This window comes from Triticum urartu, chromosome 4A, assembly GCF_056163025.1.
Source record: "Triticum urartu cultivar PI428250 chromosome 4A, HENAU_Tu73, whole genome shotgun sequence".
NCBI classification, from domain to species: domain Eukaryota; kingdom Viridiplantae; phylum Streptophyta; class Magnoliopsida; order Poales; family Poaceae; genus Triticum; species Triticum urartu.
This window is the reverse complement of record NC_141876.1, coordinates 156071201-156092620: the sequence shown is the minus strand read 5'-3', so window position 1 is coordinate 156092620 and position 21420 is coordinate 156071201. Positions and strand designations below refer to the sequence as shown.

The following is a 21420-nucleotide window of genomic DNA, read 5'->3' as shown; positions in this document are numbered from 1 at the left end:
GAGCGGCCGGTTCGGCCTTTCGCTTATGTTTCCACTAGAATTCCCTCCTTCGGTTTCTTGGGCGACTGTTTTGTGTTTGCCACTCCGGAGTCGGTCTTCCTCCTCACCATTGGCATATTTGGTGGCAATCTCCATCATCCGAGTCAGAGTCATATCTTCTGTCCGGCCGAATTTCAGGTTCAACTCCCGATATTTAACGCCTTCCTTGAAGGCACAAATTGCTTGGTGATCTGACACATTCTCCACTATATGGTGTAACATGATCCATCTCTGGATATAATCCCTCAAGGTTTCATTCGGTTTCTGAACACAACACTGCAATTCTGTCAACCATGCAGGCCTTTTGCAAGTGCCTTCAAAGGTCCTAACAAACACTCGAGCAAGTTCCTCCCAACTATATATACTGCCAGGAGCCAACTGATTCAACCACGCTCTCGCTGAGCCCTCCAACATCAAGGGGAGGTGCTTCATAGCCACATCATCATTGCCGCCACCAATCTGCACAGCCACTAGGTAGTACTCAAGCCAAGTGTTTGGCTTGGACTCGCCGGTGAACTTGCCGACTCCAGTTGCCAACCTAAAGTTGGGAGGAATCACTGCTGCTCTGATGGCTCTGCTGAAACACTCGGGTCCTGAAACATGCACCTTGCTTCCAGTCGGATGATCTCTATCGAGGCCTTCTCTATGAGCCCTGTTCCTATCAATCAGACCTTGAACGAGGATAGATCTTGCATCAAAGCCTGGCTCTCTAGGGTCGATTGGAATTCTTCGTTCGCCGCTGTGGGGGCGCCTGTCATCTTGCCGCCGAGGCATGTATGACCCACTCCTCGGAGGAGGCGTGGGCACTCGACGACGGTCATCGTGGTCGAGTCGATGATCATACTGCTCACGGTTCCTGTATTGATCTTGCTGGTACCCACGTCCCTCACGCCGTGGAGGCGATCCTGGGCTGTGAGCAGATTGGACAATATCTGCCACCACAGATCTGCTATGAATCCTATTCCACGACTGAGATACTACCGTATTCTGCTCTCCCACTACCCTGAGCAAAGCCCGGATCTGCATCAAACCTCGGCCAGCTTCTGACTGGGAAGGTTGAATTGACTCAGCTATTCGGGCTGCAGCTGTGAGATTCTGGATCGGAGTTCGGTATACCTGAGTCGGAGGCGGAAAAAGTTGTCGTCGACTGGATTCAGGAATCTGCTACCAGGCACGCTCATCGAGGGCGCGCTGGAGGTTCTCCAGTCGAGTGCGCTCAGCCAAGTTGGCCAGGCGCGCCTCCTCCAAGTCCTGGGCCTCGGGGGTTTCTCCGACGATAGGAGTGTGAAGTGCATCCATATTGCGGTGACGAAGATCTTCCCTCCGCTGCGAAGAGAGGGGTTCGGGGCGGTACTCCTCGTGGACATGTGATGGATCACCGACGCCATCGCCACCGTCGTCACGGGTGAAGCCAGGAGGACTGCGTGGTCCATTGACCATCAAGACTTCTGCCGCGGGGTCGCTGCCGTCGCACTCGGATGTTGTCTCGACGGAGCCAGTCGAACAGGCCGTAGAGAGTTTCGTCGGGCTCGATTTCCGCGATTTGTGGGGTGGCCGATTGGCGGGCCACCGCATGCCTCACCCACCGCTGAAGCCGCGAGCGACCGGATCGCTGGCGCCGACGAACAACGGGAAGTGAGGATGTCATAGGAGCCGACCGATACCGAGTCGACGGCTGTCGAAGAAGGACACCGCGGACGCAGGCGTGAAAGTGTGTCGCCCCGTGGACGGGGAGCGCCTCGACGTCGAGCGGAGCCTCGTGGAGCCAAGCGGAGTCGTCGGCGATGAAGACGAGCGCGCCGAGACGGATCTCGTGGCCTTTAGCCAATCCTCCGCCGGAAACCATGATGATGGGAATCGGAAGAATCGCAACTTCCCCAATAAACTGCTAAGACACCTGCCCCATGGTGGGTGCCAACTGTCGTGGTTCTAAGACTGACAGTAGAATGAGGGGTAGGTATGAGGAGGCAAGATCCTAGCTATGGAGTAGTTGTACACACGAGTTTTATGAGTTCAGTCCCTTCTCGGAAGAAGTAACAACCCTACGTCTCGGTGCCCGGAGGCGGTCGACTGGATTATATGTGTGTGTGAGTTTACAAAAGATGCGAACCCTTGTGCCTGTGGAGGGGGGTGGCTTATATAGAGTGCGCCAGGACCTCAGCCGGCCCACGTTACAAAGGGTTTAAGGTACATTAAAGGGGAGACATTACTGGTAACGCTAGTAAATAAAGAGACATAATGACCACTAAAGCTATGAGGTGATGTCCGACCGTTGTAGCCCGGAGCGACCTTAGACCTTCTAGTGGTCGAGTGACAGTCTCCGTGATCGAGTGACTTCAAGTCTTCTGAGTGGAAGTCCTCATGGTCGAGTGGATGATGACTCCTCTTCAAATGCTTCTGGTTTTAGGGTGACGTCCTAGGGGAGAGTGTCTAGGTCAGGCCTATGACCCTACCCTAGGTACATATCTTCATCAGCTACTACAGGCTTCTAGCAAGAACCGTTCTTACCTATGCATCAAAACCACAACGATTTTTCGTCAAGTGTGTTGTTTTAACCTTCAACAAGGACCGGGCATAGTCAAACTCGATTCAACTAAAGTTGGAGAAACAGACACCAGCCAGCCACCTGTGTGCAAAGCACGTCAGTAGAACCAGTCTCATGAATGTGGTCATGTAATGTCGGTCCGGGCCGCTTCATCCAACAATACCGCCGAATCAAAGTAAGACGTTGCTGGTAAGCAGTATGACTATTATCGCCCACAACTCATTGTGTTCTACTCGTGCATATAACATCTACGCATAGACCTGGCTCGGATGCCACTGTTGAGGAACGTAGTATTTCAAAAAAATTACCTACGATCACGCAAGATCTATCTAGGAGATGCATAGCAACGAGAGGGGAGAGTGTATCCACGTACCATCGTAGACCGCAAGCAGAAGCATTTAGTAACGCGGTTGATGTAGTCGAACGACTTCACGATCCAACCAATCCAAGTACCGAACGTATGGCACCTCCGTGTTCAACACACGTTCAGCACGATGGCGTCCCTCGAGCTCTTGATCCAGTTGAGGACGAGGGAGAGTTCCTCAGCACGACCGCGTGGCGACGGTGATGATGAAGTTACTGGCGCAGGGCTTCGCCTAAGCACTACGACGATATGACCGATGTGTGTAATTGTGGAGGGGGGCACCGCACATGGCTAAGACAAATCTTGGTGTGCCTTTGGGGTGCCCCTGCCCACGTATATAAAGGAGGGAGGGAGAGAGGCCGGCCCTCCTAGGGACGCGCCAAGTGTAGGGAGTCCTACTAGGACTCCCAAGTCCTAGTAGGATTCCCTTTATTTTTCGGAATAGGAAAGAAGGAAAGGAGGGATAGGGAGAAGGAAAGGGGGGCGCCCCCACCCCTTGTCCAATTTGGTTTGGGCGGGGAGGAGGCGCGCGCCACCTCATGGCCCTTCTTCCCTCTCTCTCCAATAAATCCATATAAGGCCCATTAACTTCCCCCGGCGAATTCCCATAACTCTCCGGTACTCCGAAAAATACCCGAATCACTCGGAACCATTCCGTTGTCCGAATATAGCCTTCCAATATATCGATATTTACCTCTCGACCATTTTGAGACTCCTCGTCATGTCCGTGATCACACCCGGGACTCCGAACAAACTTCGGTCATCAAATCACATAACTCATAATATAAATCGTCATCGAACGTTTAAGCGTGCGGACCCTACGGGTTCGAGAACTATGTAGACATGACCGAGACACATCTTCGGGCAATAACCAATAGCGGAACCTGGATGCTCATATCATCTCCTACATATTCTACGAAGATTTTTATCGGTCAAATCGCATAACAACATACATTATTCCCTTTGTCATCGGTATGTTACTTGCCCGAGATTCGATCGTCGGTATCATCATACTTAGTTCAATCTCATTACCGGCAAGTCTCTTTACTTGTTCTATAATGCATCATCCCACAACTAACCCATTAGTCACATTGCTTGCAAGGCTTATAGTGATGTGCATTACCGAGAGGGCCCAGAGATACCTCTCCGATACTCGGAGTGACAAATCATAATCTCGATCTATGCCAACCCAACAAACACCATCGGAGACACCTATAGAGCATCTTTATAACCACCCAGTTATGTTGTGACGTTTGATAGCACACAAGGTGTTCCTCCGGTATTCGGGAGTTGCATAATCTCATAGTCAGAGGAATATGTATAAGTCATGAAGAAAGCAATAGCAATAAAACTGAACGATCAATATGCTAAGCTAACGGATGGGTCTTGTCCATCACATCATTCTCCTAATGATGTGATCCCGTTCATCAAATGACAACACATGTCTATGGTCAGAAAACTTAACCATCTTTGATTAACAAGCTAGTCAAGTAGAGGCATACTAAGGACATTCTGTTTTGTCTATGTATTCACACATGTACTAAGTTTCCGGTTAATACAATTCTAGCATGAATAATAAACATTTAGCATGATATAAGGAAATATAAATAATAACTTTATTATTACCTTTAGGGCATATTTCCTTCATACATATGGAGTTCAAACCAACAAGATACATTCATATGCACAGGAGGACGACATGGCATCAAACTCATATGAATAAGGGAAGGAATTGTATACCATGTCTTCGATGTCAAGAACGCTCACAGTACGGCCAGAGATATTCTCATGAGAGGCATAAAACTTGTTGCACTCCAATTGGATGAAAGCTCGTCTCTTTCGGAGTCACACGTCGGTCCTATCACTCTCAAATTTGTAGGACACAAACCTCCTACGTTCATGGAAGTATGTATGGACCCTCTTTCAAAATGTTGTTCCCTTTTGCTCGGTGTCGGATTTGGGATCTTGTACAATTGCCATCCAAGTTCGCAAATTAACTTGCCATCATCCTTTGTGTAGCTCCCGTCCTCACAATTTGTCGCCTCTTTTGTGCATTGGCTTGATGAGATAGCTCCTCTTAAACAATGTTCATCCTCGATGTTGACTCCTACCTTGGTTGCCTTGGTCTCGAGTTTCTTGGCCGTGGTGGCCCTGGGTGTCTTGGCAGCGGTCGTCTTGGCCACCCTCATAGATCATCTCTTCGATGAAATTGTTGTAGTACGTCGTGTTATCCGGTGCCGGTGTCGGCATACCATCGAATAGGAAAGAGGCGTCAGGAAAGTTGTCAATGGGGATCGCCCATGGGCGCTCCCTTTGCGTCCCGGTGGATTGGCTGGCCATCGGTGTGGCGTTGAGATCAAGGGCAGGCACCACGGGGACAGCCGGCACGAAGTCGTGCATTTTTGGTGAGAGGTCCCGAGGCGACATGGAGAAGTAGGACACCTCTGGGTCGTGCCTAGGAAGGCACCCGTATGCCGGCGGCATTATTGACAGGCGCGACGATTCCGGAAGCATGGGCGGGCTTGCCATCGATGAGCCCGTGTTGGCGGTGGCGGTGGTGACGAGAAGCGTCGTTTCTTGGTACCCTGACAGAAGGACCTGTTGCGTGGCCTTGGCGGCGAGGGCAACGCTCTCCGCAGCAGCGACCTGGGCCGAAGCGCCTGCGACGGCGGCTTCTTTTTTCTCCACCTTGCTCTAGGCATCCCTCTACTTCGAGGTGTGCACCTTCTTTGACTTCCTCGGGACCACGCCGTGGGCGGCCATGACCGGGAAGGGGGCAATGGCGGGGTCGGGCATGTCGGCCATGGCGAGAGGGCGGGAGCACGGAAGGATTTAACAGCGAATTGGGAGAGATGGCGATGGCGTGGTAGTGCCACATACGGGCAGACGAGGACAGGGAGAGGGCGTCGAGGGCATCCGCACGGATGCAAACTCGGCCTAAATTTGGGCCAAAAATGAGTCTTTGCGAACAAAAACTCGGACAACCGTCCACTTGCGTCGCTGCGTTGGGCCAGTTTCTTATCCACACAAATCCAAACAAACACAAGCGGATCAAATGGGTCGCCCTGTTGGAGTCAACCTAAGGCCTGGCTTTGAGGATCGGCCATGTTCTGTATGCATGCAGATTATACGATTCAAACGGGGAAGATGATCACAAAGTAGACAAGACACAGCAAGGCTTCCTCTTTTTGTTTCTTGTATTTTCTACATGGAATGCAATGCGAACCACAGAAGAGAACGAAAAATAAATTAATGCGATGCAATGCAAGACGGCCCAACATCACGCTACAGCCGCCTGTGTGCGCTAAGCTAAGAGGCGATGATTGATATTTATATGACTAGAAAGGAAGAAGCAGCATGGCTGTCAGACACGAGTATAGAAGAATATGGCGCAAGCCCGGCAGTATGAGCAGTCCTCCGTCGCTGCCGCCACCGCGGCTCCGAGCTGGAGATGGTAGTGGGCTGGAGGCTGGCCCCCCTGCCCTCGTACTGCCGTGGCTTGCTGCGTACCGTCAGGAGACGTACTTGCAACCCCCGTAACCTGCAACAACACAACAAGGGTGCCATCGTCAGCTCCTCCGATGCCACAGGCAGCCAGGTTCAGAAACTTCACAAACTGTTAGTACATGGACTTACTGGGGTCGCTGGAGGTGACGATGCCGGTGCCCTTGAAGTCGCACGCTAAGTCGGTGTGGCCGTTGGCCTGGTAGTAGGCGTTCATCACGTACGACGCATGGGCCTGCAGGCTGTTGGGGCTGAAGCACGCGCCGCCGCTCTGTATGGGCTTGCAGTCTACGAAGCCGCAGGCGTAGTTGATGTTGTTCTGCAGGTCCGTCCCGTTGGCGCCGTCCTTGGCGACGCACCACTTCCCGCCTCCCGACGGCTCGGGCTTAGGGCTCGGATTGGGCGATGGGTTCGGCGAAGGGGTTGGAGCCACGGACTGCAATGCAAAACAACATAACGGCACCTGCTAAGTCAGGTAACAGCACAGGAGCGACGAATCTAAGCATCAGAACTGTCGGCCATACTTTAGATTCTCAACTGAGTTATACTAGTAATACTTTAGACAGCCATACTGGAAGGCTGTGCAGATTAGTGGTGCTTTGACAACAAAGCACATGTTCTCTGGGCTGGGCTGGCACCGTCCAAAGCAGGGCAAGTCCAAGTTGGTTTTCTTCTTAAGATTGTTGACACACACTAGCCGCCCGAAGGCCGAATCAACATGCTGAAAATTAGTAATGCAGTCAGGCCCTCTCCTCCACATGGTTCACTTTCGCTAAGCATCCGAAAAGGCAGCCAGCTAATGGCTGCTTCCTTCCTTTGATGCGAGGGCCTAATCCACATGCACACCACAACATTAATGCAGCTGAAGCAGAACAGATGCATGCCTTCCTGTATTGGATGCCACGGAAAGGAGATGACGCCAAATGAAGCAAGGCTCCATCTGTTATCTGAACCTACAGGCAGGTATACAGATGTATGCGCTATCCTGTCATTTACTAGTAGACAATAGGCAACCATCTCAGCAAACAACAGATAGCAAGTCCAAAGGTGCGGCTTCTAGTTAAAACTTGAGACACAAGACCACCAGAATCTTAAACCCTATCTCCTTTGCTTTAAGGTAGCTTCCGTTAGAAAAGTTTCAAGGTTACATCTTTTCCTTTGAAGAAATGAAATTAACACAAAGAAGCCCTTAACGTGTTGATCCGGAATTTATAACATAGCCTTATTAAAAAACAAAAAAAGAACTCAGCAGTGTTGACAACCTGTTGATTTTTCTTCTTCTTCTTCTCAAAACAGTACCGGTTGATTTAAGTCATTAAACCATTTATTCTGATATATCCGTTCCAATTCAAATATCAGATCCTAGTGCCTCTTTTAGCATGTACTCACTCTGTAAACTAATACTACAAGATTTTGAGAGGGAGTACTACGTACTGGTATTTTGTTAATAACTCGGAATTGTCCGGTGCAAGCTTACTGGTACATTTACAGCAGCAGCAGCAGCAGCAGCAGCAGCAGCAGCAGCGAATAGCTAGCAAACATGTGCATATGGATCTAAATCAGAGTTTTGGCAGTGGTCCCACCCCACCCATAACCCCAGACGTGTCCAAGGCTGCTATCAACACGCGCCTGCTGTCATACTGGATCAGTCAAGAAAGGCAGCCGTTTGGGCAAGCAGACCATGCAGGGGATAGGAGCAAAAGTCGGAAACGCAAGCAAGCAGCTAGCCGTTTCCAGAAGAAGCCGGTCCATACACATACATCACCTTTGACAATTGCAGTTGCAGTGTGAATGGAGGACCACCTTAGCATTCAAGTCGGATCATCTGTAAGGCTGTAAACAGAGTTGCTGCAGCCCATGGATGACACGGAATGTTCATTGTTACGTACTATACTACTTTTACTGGGTTCATCCCTGGGTTTTTTTTCCTCCCAAATAAAATACTACTGAATTTAACACAATTGAAACCACATTCTCCGCAGAAATGAAATATAAAATCACGATTGTAAAGACAGGCCCAGACAAATTATGGGATGCAATCAACCAATCATTATACTCCTACTAGTAAAGAAGAAAAGATTTTAGGCCCCAGCAATTTGATAAGTTTAAGGACACAAGACAGGCAGGTAAAGGTTCATATCTTGAATAATTATTAAGGATCATCAGAGGGGAGAAAAGCGCAGTACGTACCGCGCCGTCCCGGAGGAGTCCGAGGTCGTAGACGGGCGTGAAGTCCGGGTTGAAGAGGCCAAAGTGCCTTTCGGCGATCGGCCCTGGTTTCTGGTTCTCGTCGAAGAGGGAGAAGAGGTAGGTCTCGAACGTCCTGTTGGGCATCAGCGGCGTGCCCTTGCCGCTGCTGCACACCCGAATCATGCCCTCGTTGAAGTCCCTGGCCTCCTGCACCCCGACGCCAATCTGCCCGGGCTCCGCCTGGGTGGGCCACCCGGCCTCCCCGACGGCGATGTCGACGTCTCCGTACCCGAGCTTCTTCATGGCGGTATAGATTGCGTCCATCTGGGCGTCCAGCATGCTGGTGTAGTTGAGCTTGGTGGCCGGGTCGTAGATGCCGCTGTTGGGGCGGAAGAGCGCGTAGTTGAGCGTCTCCGGCCGGTAGCTGAAGTAGGGGTAAGGGTTCACCATGAAGGGCGACCCGGTGTCGCGGTGGAACTGCAGCATGGCCGGAAACAGCTTGGTGTTGTAGCCCGCCCGGAAGGAGGCGTTGGAGGGGATGCCGTCGGAGGGGGCGAGGATGCCGAGGTAGTGCGGGGTGGTGACGCGCACGCCGGTGAGGCCCTCGGCCTTGAGGGCCTGCGCGAGGCGGCGCATGGCGGGGAGGAGGGAGAGGATGAGGTTGGTGTCGGTGGAGAGGAGGATCTCGTTGCCGGCGAGGAGGAGGGTGACGTTGGTGGCGGGGACGTAGGGGGAGAGGTTGGCGCGGATCCAGGAGCGCGCGGCGTCGAGGCCGGTGGCCTTGTCGGCGAGGGCGGGGAGGGCGGAGTTGGGGAGGGAGACGGCGAGGGAGATGGGCGTGCCGGCGAAGGCGGAGATGAAGGTGGGGTTGGCGTCGAAGAGCTTGACGCGGTCGATGGTGGTCTTGGTGGCGAGGAAGGTGGCGACGGAGGTCGGGGAGGGGAGGTTGTCGGCGTTGGCGCCGTAGTTGACGCCGATGTGCAGCGAGGGGGTCGCCGACTCTGCCCCCGCCGCGCCGGCGGCGAGCAGCATGAGGAGGATGAGGAGCGGCATCGCACTCCGGGGTGGAGTGTGGAGTCGATTGTGGGTTTGAATCTGATTTGGCAACTGGGGCTTCCGTTCCGTTCAAATACTACTACTGGCTCCAGAGCAGAGTACCGGAGAGGAGAGGAACGGACAAAGGTCGCGTGGTGGGTGCCATTACAGTATTCTTATTCCCTTGGTTTTAATGCATTTTTATTTCTCGCTTTGCTGCGGCTGCCATGTGTCACTGCCTTTTTCATATATTTAAGTCATTCATTTTCATATATATTTTCCCACGAGTTCACTATCTTTCATTAATTTTAGAAATCTTTCATGGTAATATATTTTTCGGGTTGGTACACTACTTTTTTCCTTTGCTTTTGCACCGTTTCTCAAAAGTGTGGAAATTAGTACTAGGAAACAGCAAGAAAGAGGGTATACTATACTGCTAGTAACCAAAGCATGCGTTTGAATGAATTAATAATCCCAAGCCTTTTCTAAAGAATGGAAGAAAGTGAATATGAAAGGAGAAGATGCAAAACGCAAGTGGCCGCGTATTTCCGTGGGGATTTGCCTCTGCTCGAAGCTTTCCTTTGAATAATATTATTCAGCTGGTGTGCGTATCGATGTGCCGGAGAATGAATGAAGAGAAAAAGGAAACGACGGCGAGTGGTTTCAGGAGAAAAAGATGACAGCTCCTTCCTCTCGAAGAAAGCGAGGTGGGCATGGGAAAAAGGGCACGCGCCGACTAGAAAATTCCGATTACTCGTAAAGTATTGCTTGGATAATCATCGATTTGGACGGTGGATGGGGCAGTTACCGTTGGCTGCCGCGTCGCCAACGGTGGGGAGGACGAGTACGTGTGTGTTGACCCGGTTGGATTGTGACGCTTCTCAATCTCACCAGCGTGTTCGGCCCGGCGCCAGCCGCAGATTCAGCGCACGTACACGGAGATGGACATCGTGTGGTCGGCAGGGAGAAACGCACAGGCTCACGCACGAACCGCGTCGTCCCGTCCCTACCCTATCCACGCGTGCGCCTGCTCTGCGTTGCTTGTGTCCGTGGCGCACGCCTTCTGGGACCAAAGACGTTCCTTCCACAGCTCAACGGAATCGCCCACCAACATCCCCCTCCCAGCTTTGCTTGCCACGGACTCGGGTTCCCGGCCAGCCCGTCCTTCCTTGCTTGCACACCCCCAACTACTTGCTTGATGCTAACAACTGAGATTCCAAAGCCTTCTCATAGTACTACCGCACACTATCCTGCACGAAAGGGAGCTAAGAGCATCTCCAACGGGCACCGAACGCGACACGCGCTAAAAACTGCTTTGCCGCGCGTTCATAGCCTGATTTGGCGCGGCGCGCAGCGCTGGCTCCAGCAGCCGCGTTAAAATGCAGCGCGCGCGCCGCTCCAGCAGTGCGCAAAAAATGCAGTGCGCGCGCTCATTCTACAACAATATTTTTACATAGATAAAACGATAGATTGCATAGAAAAACCAATACGAAGGTATTTTACATCGGTGCAACTAGATAGATAGTTCGAAAGCATAGATAGATAAAACTACGGTGTAACTAGATAGAAACTACTACAGCATACGTAGATAGAAACTACTCCAAGTCGCTACCATCATCACCATCATCATCCTCGTCGGTGTCGTCCGAGGTGTCAAGCAATATGTCCAACCAACGTTCATCGTCTGACGTGAAGATCGACCTCCCACCTGCTGCAACGATATCGGACTGCGCATTCGCCAATGCCTTCCGCCGACGCTGTTCTGCCCGTTTCGCGCGGCGCCTTGCCGTCATCTCTGCCCAGTAGGCACGCTCGTCGGCGACGTCCTCCGGGTGGCGACGGCGCCACTCCGCCATGGCTCGCTCGTCCTCCTCGGCGATGAGGAGGCGGCGCTGCTGCCGAGCGTGGTCGGCACGGTCCATGTCAGTGATGAGACGCGGCGGAGGGGCGACGCACTGCGCCTGCTAGCGCGTGAAGGCGTCCCGGAAGTTCATCTGCGACCGGGGCCTGTCCAAGCGCCACGCCGCCGTGTCGTACGCGCGGGCCGCCTCGTGCGCGCTCCGGAACGACCCGAGGCCGAGCCGGACGTCGCCGGACCGGATCTCGGTGGAGTACCAGCCGTTGGGGCGCTCGCGGACACCGCGGTAGCCCGAAGAACCCCGGCGGCGCGGCGGCATGGTGGCGCGGAAAGCGGCGAGGTTGCGAGGGGAGGGCGCGTGGCTGTGGTCTGTGCGCGTGGCGAGCGCGGGATTTTATAGGCGCGCGTGAAGCGGCGCGCCAAATCTACCGCGCCGTGTGCCGCTTTCTCCCGTGCGCGGTAAGTTCCCGCCACCGCTGGAGCGCGCGGAACCAACCGGCGCGCGCTAAAACCAAGATTTACCGCGCGGGCGCGCCTTTTGCCGCGCCTGTTGGAGATGCTCTAAGAGCATCTCCAATAACATGTGTATATTTGGATGTCTATATATTCATATAGACAATGGTCTAAAAAGATTCTCTCATATACACGTCCAATTTTGCATCAAAATGTCTATATACAAGGACCATGACAGGTGGGCCGTCACTGGGGAGAGAAAGAAATTATGACTGCGGCTGATTTTAGACGACGCCTTCACATTGTCCAGGCATGAACATTGTCGAGGTCGATTTAGAGGATGTGTATATTTGGACGACCATATAGATAAGTTGTTGGACGCCTGTTTTGGGCTCACGTCGTGGAAAACGAGTATAAACATCCATATAGACAAGCTGCTGGAGATGCTCGACATCACTCACCCTCAACCCACCGCATCCGTCCCGTCCGGACCAACCTCTCCAGACGTGTTTCATCATTCAATGTAGTCCCGCATTTGTCCGAGAAACGGTCCAGATGTCCTTTTTTCTCGCAAACCAAGCAAACAGGGGGGGGCCTTTGCGGGCGTTTAGACTACTGCCACGAACACGTTCGACACCCCCAAACCAACCCAAAAACCTCTCCCGCACTTTCTCCCTTTCCCGTTTGAACCGGCTAGCGCCAGTGTCATATTCATGCCGGCCTAGAGCGGGCGTGACCTTTCACTGGAGCCGGCATTGAAACGGCGCGTCAGCCGAGAGCGCCGTCTGCTTCGCGTCCCGGTGCATGTGTCTTCTCTGCGCATTCAGACATCATCCGTCCATCCACCTCCCTCCATTGGACATGTGTGGTTGCAAGGAACCTACTCCGGTGCCCGCATGCGACGCCACCTATCTATCTATCTATCTGTTGGCCGGCATTAAACACCTCGCTACTTGGCCTGACATCCGCCCGCAATTTAAACATGGTCAGAGCCGATCATGCACATCCCACTTCTGCTTCCCGATATCTTCTCTGCACCACACCCCCATTGCCTCAAGCTCCAAAGCCTTGTGAGAGAGCCTGTCGGGCGAACAGAAGCAGGAGCTCTTCGGCATTGCATTGGCGTTGTGCGAGGGGCACGCGAACGACATAGGAGCAGGACAAAGGAGGGTGAATGTGTGTGTGTAGATTCATGGAGTTTGCTGCCTGGGCTCCCGAGTTTGTATGTATATAGAAGACCGAGAAAGGAGGAAATTCTTTCGGTGGAAGAAGAAAAAGGATAAGGTTGTGTCGGAGCTAAATCTGGCAGATCTCGGGTAAGGGGTCCCGAGCTGGTGGACTCTGCTAGATGGTAACATGAAGAATAGGGACACGGTGTTTACCCAGGTTCAGGCCCTCTCGAGGAGGTAAAACTGCTGGGGAACGCAGTAATTTCAAAAAAATCCTACGCACACGCAAGATCATGGTGATGCGTAGCAACGAGAGGGGAGAGTTTCGTCTACATACCCTCGTAGACTGTAAGCGGAAGCGTTATGACAACGCGGTTGATGTAGTCGTACGTATTCACGATCGACCGATCCTAGTACCGAAAGTACGGGACCTCCGCGATCTGCACACGTTCAGCTCGGTGACGTCCCACGAACTCACGATCCAGCAGTGTCGAGGGAGAGCTTTGTCAGCACGGCGGCGTGATGACGGTGATGATGATGCTACCAGAACAGGGCTTCGCCTAAGCACCGCTACGATATGACCGAGGTGGATTATGGTGGAGGGGGCACCGCACACGATTGGAAACAATCAACTTGTATGTTCTAGGGTGCCCCTGCCCTCGTATATAAAGGAGCAAGGGGGAGACCGGCCGGCCCTTGGGGCACGCCAGGAGAGGAGGAGTCCTCCTCCTAGTAGGAGTAGGACTCCCCTTTCCTAGTCCTACTAGGAGGGGGAAAGGAAGGAGGAGAGGGAGAAGAAAAGGGGGGTGCCCCCCCCCTTCCATAGTCCAATTCGGACCAGAGGGGGAGGGGTCGCGCGGCCTATCCTGGCCGGCCCTCTCTCTCTCCACTAAGGCCCATGTGGCCCATTAGTTCTCCCAGGGGGGTTCCGGTAACCCTCCGGTACTCCGGTTTTCTCCGAAATCACCCAGAACACTTTCGGTGTCCGAATATAGCCGTCTAATATAACAATCTTTATGTCTCGACCATTTCGAGACTCCTTGTCATGTCCATGATCACATACGGGACTCCAAACTACCTTCAGTACATATAAACACATAAACTCATAATACCGATCATCACCGAACGTTAAGCACGTGGACCCTATGGGTTCGAGAACTATGTAGACATTAACCTAGATGTTCATATTGGCTCCCACATATTCTACGAAGATCTTCATTAGTCAAACCGCATAACGATATACGTTGTTCCCTTTGTCATCGGTATGTTACTTGCCCGAGATTTGATCGTCGGTATCTCAATACCTAGTTCAATCTCGTTACCGGCAAGTCTCTTTACTCGTTTCGTAATGCATCATCCCGTAACTAACTCATTAGTCACATTGCTTGCAAGGCTTATAGTGATGTGCATTCCCGAGAGGGCCTAGAGATACCTCTATGATACATGGAGTGACAAATTCTAATCTCGGTCTATGCCAACTCAACAAACACCATCGGAGACACCTGTAAAGCATCTTTATAGTCACCCAGTTACGTTGTGACGTTTGATAGCACACTAAGTGTTCCTCTGATATTCGGAGGTTGCATGATCTCATAGTCATAGGAACATGTATACGTTATGGAGAAAGCAATAGCAATAAACTGAACGATCATAGTGCTAAGCTAAAGGATGGGTCAAGTCAATCACATCATTCTCTAATGATGGGATCCCGTTAATCAAATGACAACTCTTTGTCCATGGCTAGGAAATTTAACCATCTTTGATTAACGAGCTAGTCAAGTAGAGGCAAACTAGTGACACTCTGTTTGTCTATGTATTCACACATGTACTAAGTTTCCGGTTAATACAATTCTAGCATGAATAATAAACATTTATCATGATATAAGGAAATATAAATAACAACTTTATTATTGCCTCTAGGGCATATTTTCTTCAGTCTTCCACTTGCACTAGAGTCAATAATATAGATTACATTGTAATGATTCTAACACCCATGGAGTCTTGGTGCTGATCATGTTTTGCTCGTGAGAGAGGCTTAGTCAACAGGTCTGCAACATTCAGATCCATATGTATCTTGAAAATCTCTATGTCTCCCTCCTTGACTTGATCGCGGATGGAATTGAAGCGTCTCTAGATGTGCTTGGTTCTCTTGTGAAATCTGGATTCCTTTGCCAAGGCAGTTGTACCAGTATTGTCACAAAAGATTTTCATTGGACCCGATGCACTAGGTATGACACCTAGATCGGATATGAACTCCTTCATCCAGACTCCTTCATTTGTTGCTTCCGAAACAGCTATGTACTCCGCTTCACACGTAGATCCCGCCATGACGCTCTGCTTGGAACTGCACCAACTGACAGCTCCACCATTTAATAAAAACATGTATCCGGCTTGTGACTTAGAGTCATCCGGATCAGTGTCAAATCTTGCATCGACATAACCATTTACGACGAGCTCTTTGTCACCTCCATATACGAGAAATATATCCGTAGTCCTTTTCAGGTATTTCAAGATGTTCTTGACTGTTGTCCAGTGATCCACTCCTAGATTACTTTGGTACGTCCTTGCTAAACTGATAGCAAGGCACACATCAGGTCTGGTACACAGCATTGCATACATGATAGAGCCTATGGCTGAAGCATAGGGAACACCTTTCATTTTCTCTCTATCTTCTGCAGTGGTCGGGCATTGAGTCTGACTCAACTTCACACCTTGTAACACAGGCAAGAACCCTTTCTTTGCTTGATCCATTTTGAACTTCTTCAAAACTTTATCAAGGTATGTGCTTTGTGAAAGTCCAATTAAGCGTCTTGATCTATCTCTATAGATCTTGATGCCCAATATATAAGCAGCTTCACCGAGGTCTTTCATTGAAAAATTCTTATTCAAGTATCCTTTTATGCTATTCAGAAATTCAGTATCATTTCCGATCAACAATATGTCATCTACATATAATATCATAGATGCTATAGAGCTCCCACTCACTTTCTTGTAAATACAGACTTCTCCAAAAGTCTGTATAAAACCATATGCTTTGATCACACTATCAAAGCATATATTCCAACTCCGAGAGGCTTGCACCAGTCCATAAATGGATCGCTGGAGCTTGCACACTTTGTTAGCACCTTTTGGATCGACAAAACCTTCTGGTTGCATCATATACAACTCTTCTTTAAGATATCCATTAAGGAATGTAGTTTTGATATCCATTTGCCAAATTTCATAATCATAAAATGCAGCAATTGCTAACATGATTCGGACGGACTTAAGCATCGCTACGGGTGAGAAGGTCTCATCATAGTCAACTCCTTGAACTTGTCGAAAACCTTTTGCAACAAGTCGAGCTTTGTAGACAGTGATATTACCGTCAGCGTCAGTCTTCTTCTTGAAGATCCATTTATTCTCTATGGCATGCCGATCATCGGTCAAGTCAACCAAAGTCCACTCTTTGTTCTCATACATGGATCCCATCTCAGATTTCATGGCCTCAAGCCATTTTGCGGAATCTGGGCTCATCATCGCTTCCTCATGGTCCGTAGGTTCGTCATGGTCAAGTAACATGACTTCCAGAACAGGATTACCGTACCACTCTAGTGCGGATCTCACTCTGGTTGACCTACGAGGTTCGGTAGTAACTTGATCAAAAGTTTCATGATCATCATCATTATCTTCCTCACTTACTGGTGTAGGAATCACTGGAACTAATTTCAGTGATGAACTACTTTCCAATAAGGGAGCAGGTACAATTACCTCATCAAGTTCTACTTTCCTCCCACTCACTTCTTTTGAGAGAAACTCCTTCTCTAGAAAGGATCCATTCTTAGCAACGAATATCTTGCCTTCGGACGTGTGATAGAAGGTGTACCCAACAGTCTCCTTTGGGTATCCTATGAAGACACATTTCTCCTATTTGTGTTCGAGCTTATCAGGTTGAAACTTTTTCACATAAGCATCGCAGCCCCAAACTTTAAGAAACGACAATTTGGGTTTCTTGCCAAACCACAGTTCATAAGGTGTCGTCTCAACGGATTTAGATGTTGCCCTATTTACGTGAATGTGGCCGTCTCTAAAGCATAACCCCAAAACGATAGCGGTAAATCGGTAAGAGACATCATAGATCGCACCATATCCAGTAAAGTACGATTACGACATTCGGACACACCATTACGCTGTGGTGTTCCGGGTGGCGTGAGTTGTGAAACTATTCCACATTGTTTTAGATGAAGACCAAACTCGTAACTCAAATATTCTCCTCCACGATCAGATCATAGAAACTTTATTTTCTTGTTACGTTGATTTTCCACTTCACTCTGAAATTCTTTGAACTTTTCAAACGTTTCAGACTTATGTTTCATTAAGTAGATATACCCATATCTGCTCAAATCATCTATGAAGGTGAGAAAATAACGATATCCGCCGCGAGCCTCAATGTTCATTAGTCCACATACATCAGTATGTATGATTTCCAATAACTCTGTTGCTCGCTCCATTGTTCCGGAGAACGGAGTTTTAGTCATCTTGCCCATGAGACATGGTTTGCAAGTACCAAGTGATTCATAATCAAGTGATTCCAGAAGTCCATCAGAATGGAGTTTCTTCAAGCGCTTTACACCAATATGATCTACTCCCTCCGTTCCGAATTACTTGTTGCAAGTATGGATGTATCTAGATGTATTTTAGCTCTAGATACATCCATTTTTGCGATGAGTAATTTGGAACGAAGGGAGTAAATGGCAGTGCCACAAATAAGTTGCACTATCATTATCAACTCTGCATCTTTTGGCTTCAATACTATGAACATGTGTATCACTACTATCAAGGTTTAGTAAAAATAGACCACTCATCAAGGGTGCATGACCATAAAAGATATTACTCATATAAATAGAACAACCATTATTCTCTGATTTAAATGAATAATCGTCTCGCATCAAACAAGATCCAGATATAATGTTCATGCTCAACGCTGGCACCAAATAACAATTATTTAGGTCTAAAACTAACCCCAAAGGTAGATGTAGAGGTAGCGTGCCGACGGCGATCACATCGACTTTGGAACCATTTCCCACGTGCATCGTCACCTCGTCCTTAGCCAATCTTCGCTTAATCCGTAGCCCCTGTTTCAAGTTGCAAATGTTAGCAACTGAACCAGTATCAAATACCCAGGCACTACTGCGAGCATTTAGTACAGTACACATCAATAACATGTATATCAAATATAACTTTCACTTTGCCATCCTTCTTCTCTGCCAAATACTTGGGGCAGTTCCGCTTACATTGACCAGTCCCTTTGCTGTAGAAGCACTCAGTCTCAGGCTTAGGTCCAGACTTGGGTTTCTTCACTTGAGCAACAACTGGCTTGCTATTCTTCTTGAAGTTCCCCTTCTTCCCTTTACCCTTTTTCTTGAAACTGGTGGTCTTGTTGACCATCAACACTTGATGCTCCTTCTTGATTTCTACCTCCACAACCTTTAGCATTGCGAAGAGCTCAGGAATCGTCTTATCCATCCCTTGCATATTATAGTTCATCACGAAGCTCTTGTAGCTTGGTGGCAGTGATTGAAGAACTCTGTCAATGACACTATCATCAGGAAGATTAACTCCCAGTTGAGTCAAGTGGTTGTGGTACCCAGACATTCTGAGTATATGTTCACTGACAGAACTATTCTCCTCCATCTTGCAGTTGTAGAACTTATTGGAGAGTTCATATCTCTCAATCCGGGCATTTGCTTGAAATATTAACTTCAACACCTGGAACATCTCATATGCTCCATGATATTCAAAACGTCGTTGAAGTCCCGGTTCTAAGCCGTAAAACATGGCACACTGAACTATTGAGTAGTCATCAGTTTTGCTCTGTCGGGTGTTCACAACATCTGGCGTTGCTCCTGCAGCAGGTTTGTCACCTAGCGGTGCTTCCAGGACGTAATTCTTCTGTGCAGCAATGAGGATAATCCTCAAGTTACGGACCCAGTGGGGTTGCTACCATCATCTTTCAACTTAGATTTCTCTAGGAACGCATTAAAATTCAACGGAACAACAGCACGAGCCATCTATCTACAACAACATAGACATGCAAAATACTATCAGGTACTAAGTTCATGATAAATTAAAGTTCAATTAATCAAATTACTTAAAAACTCCCACTTAGATATACATCTCTCTAATCATCTAAGTGATCACGCGATCCATATCAACTAAACCATGTCCGATCATCACGTGAGATGGAGTAGTTTTCAATGGTGAACATCACTATGTTGATCATATCTACTATATGATTCATGCTCGACCTTTCGGTCTCAGTGTTCTGAGGCCATTTCTGCATATGCTAGGCTCGTCAAGTTTAACCTGAGTATTCTGCGTGTGCAAAACTGGCTTGCACCCGTTGTATGTGAACGTAGAGCTTATCACACCCGATCATCACGTGGTGTCTTGGCACGACGAACTGTAGCAACGGTGCATACTCAGGGAGAACACTTATACCTTGAAATTTAGTGAGAGATCATCTTATAATGCTACCATCGAACTAAGCAAAATAAGATGCATAAAGGATAAACATCACATGCAATCAATATAAGTGGTATGATATGGCCATCATCATCTTGTGCCTTTGATCTCCATCTCCAAAGCACCGTCATGATGACCATCGTCACCGGCTTGACACCTTGATCTCCATCGAAGCATCGTTGTCATCTCGCCAACTATTGCTTCTACGACTATCGCTACCACTTAGTGATAAAGTAAAGCAATTACATGGCGATTGCATTTCATACAATAAAGAGACAACCATATGGCTCCTGCCAGTTGCCGATAACTGTGTTACAAAACATGATCATCTCATACAATAAAATTTAGCATCATGTCTTGACCATATCACATCACAACATGCCTTGCAAAAACAAGTTAGACGTCCTCTACTATGTTGTTGCAAGTTTTACGTGGCTGCTACGGGCTAAGCAAGAACCGTTTTTACCTACGCATCAAAAACCACAACGCGGTATAGTGATTGCTTTTTGATCTTCAGAAAGAACCCTGTTCATTGAATCTGATTCAACTAAAGTTGGAGAAACTGACACCCACCAGCCACCTGTGTTCGAAGCACGTCGGTAGAACCAGTCTCGCGTAAGCGTACGCGTAATGTCGGTCTGGGATGATTCATCCAACAATACCGCTGGATCAAGAATCAACTAGTGACGACAAGCAATATGTATATACCCACGCCCACAACTCCTTTGTGTTCTACTCGTGCATAAAACATCTACGCATAAACCTGGCTTGGATGCCACTGTTGGGGAACGCAGTAATTTCAAAAAAATTCCTACGCACACGCAAGATCATGGTGATGCATAGCAACGAGAGAGGAGAGTTTCGTCTACGTACCCTCGTAGACCGTAAGAGGAAGCGTTATGACAATGCGGTTGATGTAGTCGTACGTCTTCACGATCGACCGGTCCTAGTACCGAAAGTATGGCACCTCCGCGATCTGCACACGTTCAGCTCGGTGACGCCCCACGAACTCACGATCCAACAGAGTGTCGAGGGAGAGCTTCATCAGCATGAGGCATGATGACGGTGATGATGATGCTACCGAAACAGGGCTTCGCCTAAGCACCGCTATGATATGACCGAGGTGGATTATGGTGGAGGGGGCACCGCACACGGCTGGAAACAATCAACTTGTGTGTTCTAGGGTCCCCCCTACCCCCGTATATAAAGGAGCAAGGGGGAGGCCAACCGGTCCTTGGGGCGTGCCAGGAGAGGAGGAGTCCTCCTCCTAGTAGGAGTAGGACTCCCCTTTCCTAGTCCTACTAGGAGGGGGGAAGGAAGGAGGAGAGGGAGAAGGAAAGGGGGGCGCCGCCCGCCTTCCCTAGTCCAATTCGGACCAGAGGGGGAGGGGGCACGTGGCCTGCCCTGGCCGGTCCTCTCTCTCTCCACTAAGGCCCATGTGGCCAATTAGTTCTCCCGGGGGGTTCCGGTAACCCTCCGGTACTCCGGTTTTCTCCGAAATCACCCGGAACACTTGCGGTGTTCGAATATAGCCATCCAATATATCAATCTTTATGTCTAGACCATTTAGAGACTCCTTGTCATGTCTGTGATCACATCCGGGACTCCGAACTACCTTCGGTACATCAAAACACATAAACTCATAATATCGATCGTCACCGAACGTTAAGCGTGCGGACCCTACGGGTTTGAGAACTATGTAGACATGACCGAGACACGTCTCCGGACAATAACCAATAGCCAAACCTAGATGTTCATA

General features: G+C 49.4%; 1 protein-coding gene and 1 pseudogene across 2 annotated transcripts; both read right to left on the bottom strand.

The window, feature by feature from the left end:
* Positions 1-6107: 6107 nt before the first annotated feature.
* LOC125551277 (glucan endo-1,3-beta-glucosidase) lies at positions 6108-9816 on the bottom strand. 2 transcript variants are annotated; one of them, XM_087518058.1, is made up of 3 exons: positions 8643-9816; positions 6585-6915; positions 6108-6489 (listed from the first exon to the last, which is right to left on the bottom strand). In XM_087518058.1, the coding sequence occupies exons 1-3, from the start codon at positions 9693-9695 to the stop codon at positions 6461-6463; spliced, it is 1413 nt and encodes a 470-aa protein (XP_087374184.1). In that variant the 5' UTR covers positions 9696-9816; the 3' UTR covers positions 6108-6460. The 2 variants fall into 2 exon arrangements, with proteins under 2 accessions (XP_087374184.1, XP_048570408.2); XM_048714451.2 differs by having other exon boundaries at positions 6585-6888; positions 8643-9804.
* A 1278-nt stretch (positions 9817-11094) lies between these two features.
* LOC147975218 (uncharacterized) lies at positions 11095-11977 on the bottom strand (annotated as a pseudogene).
* Positions 11978-21420: the final 9443 nt, after the last annotated feature.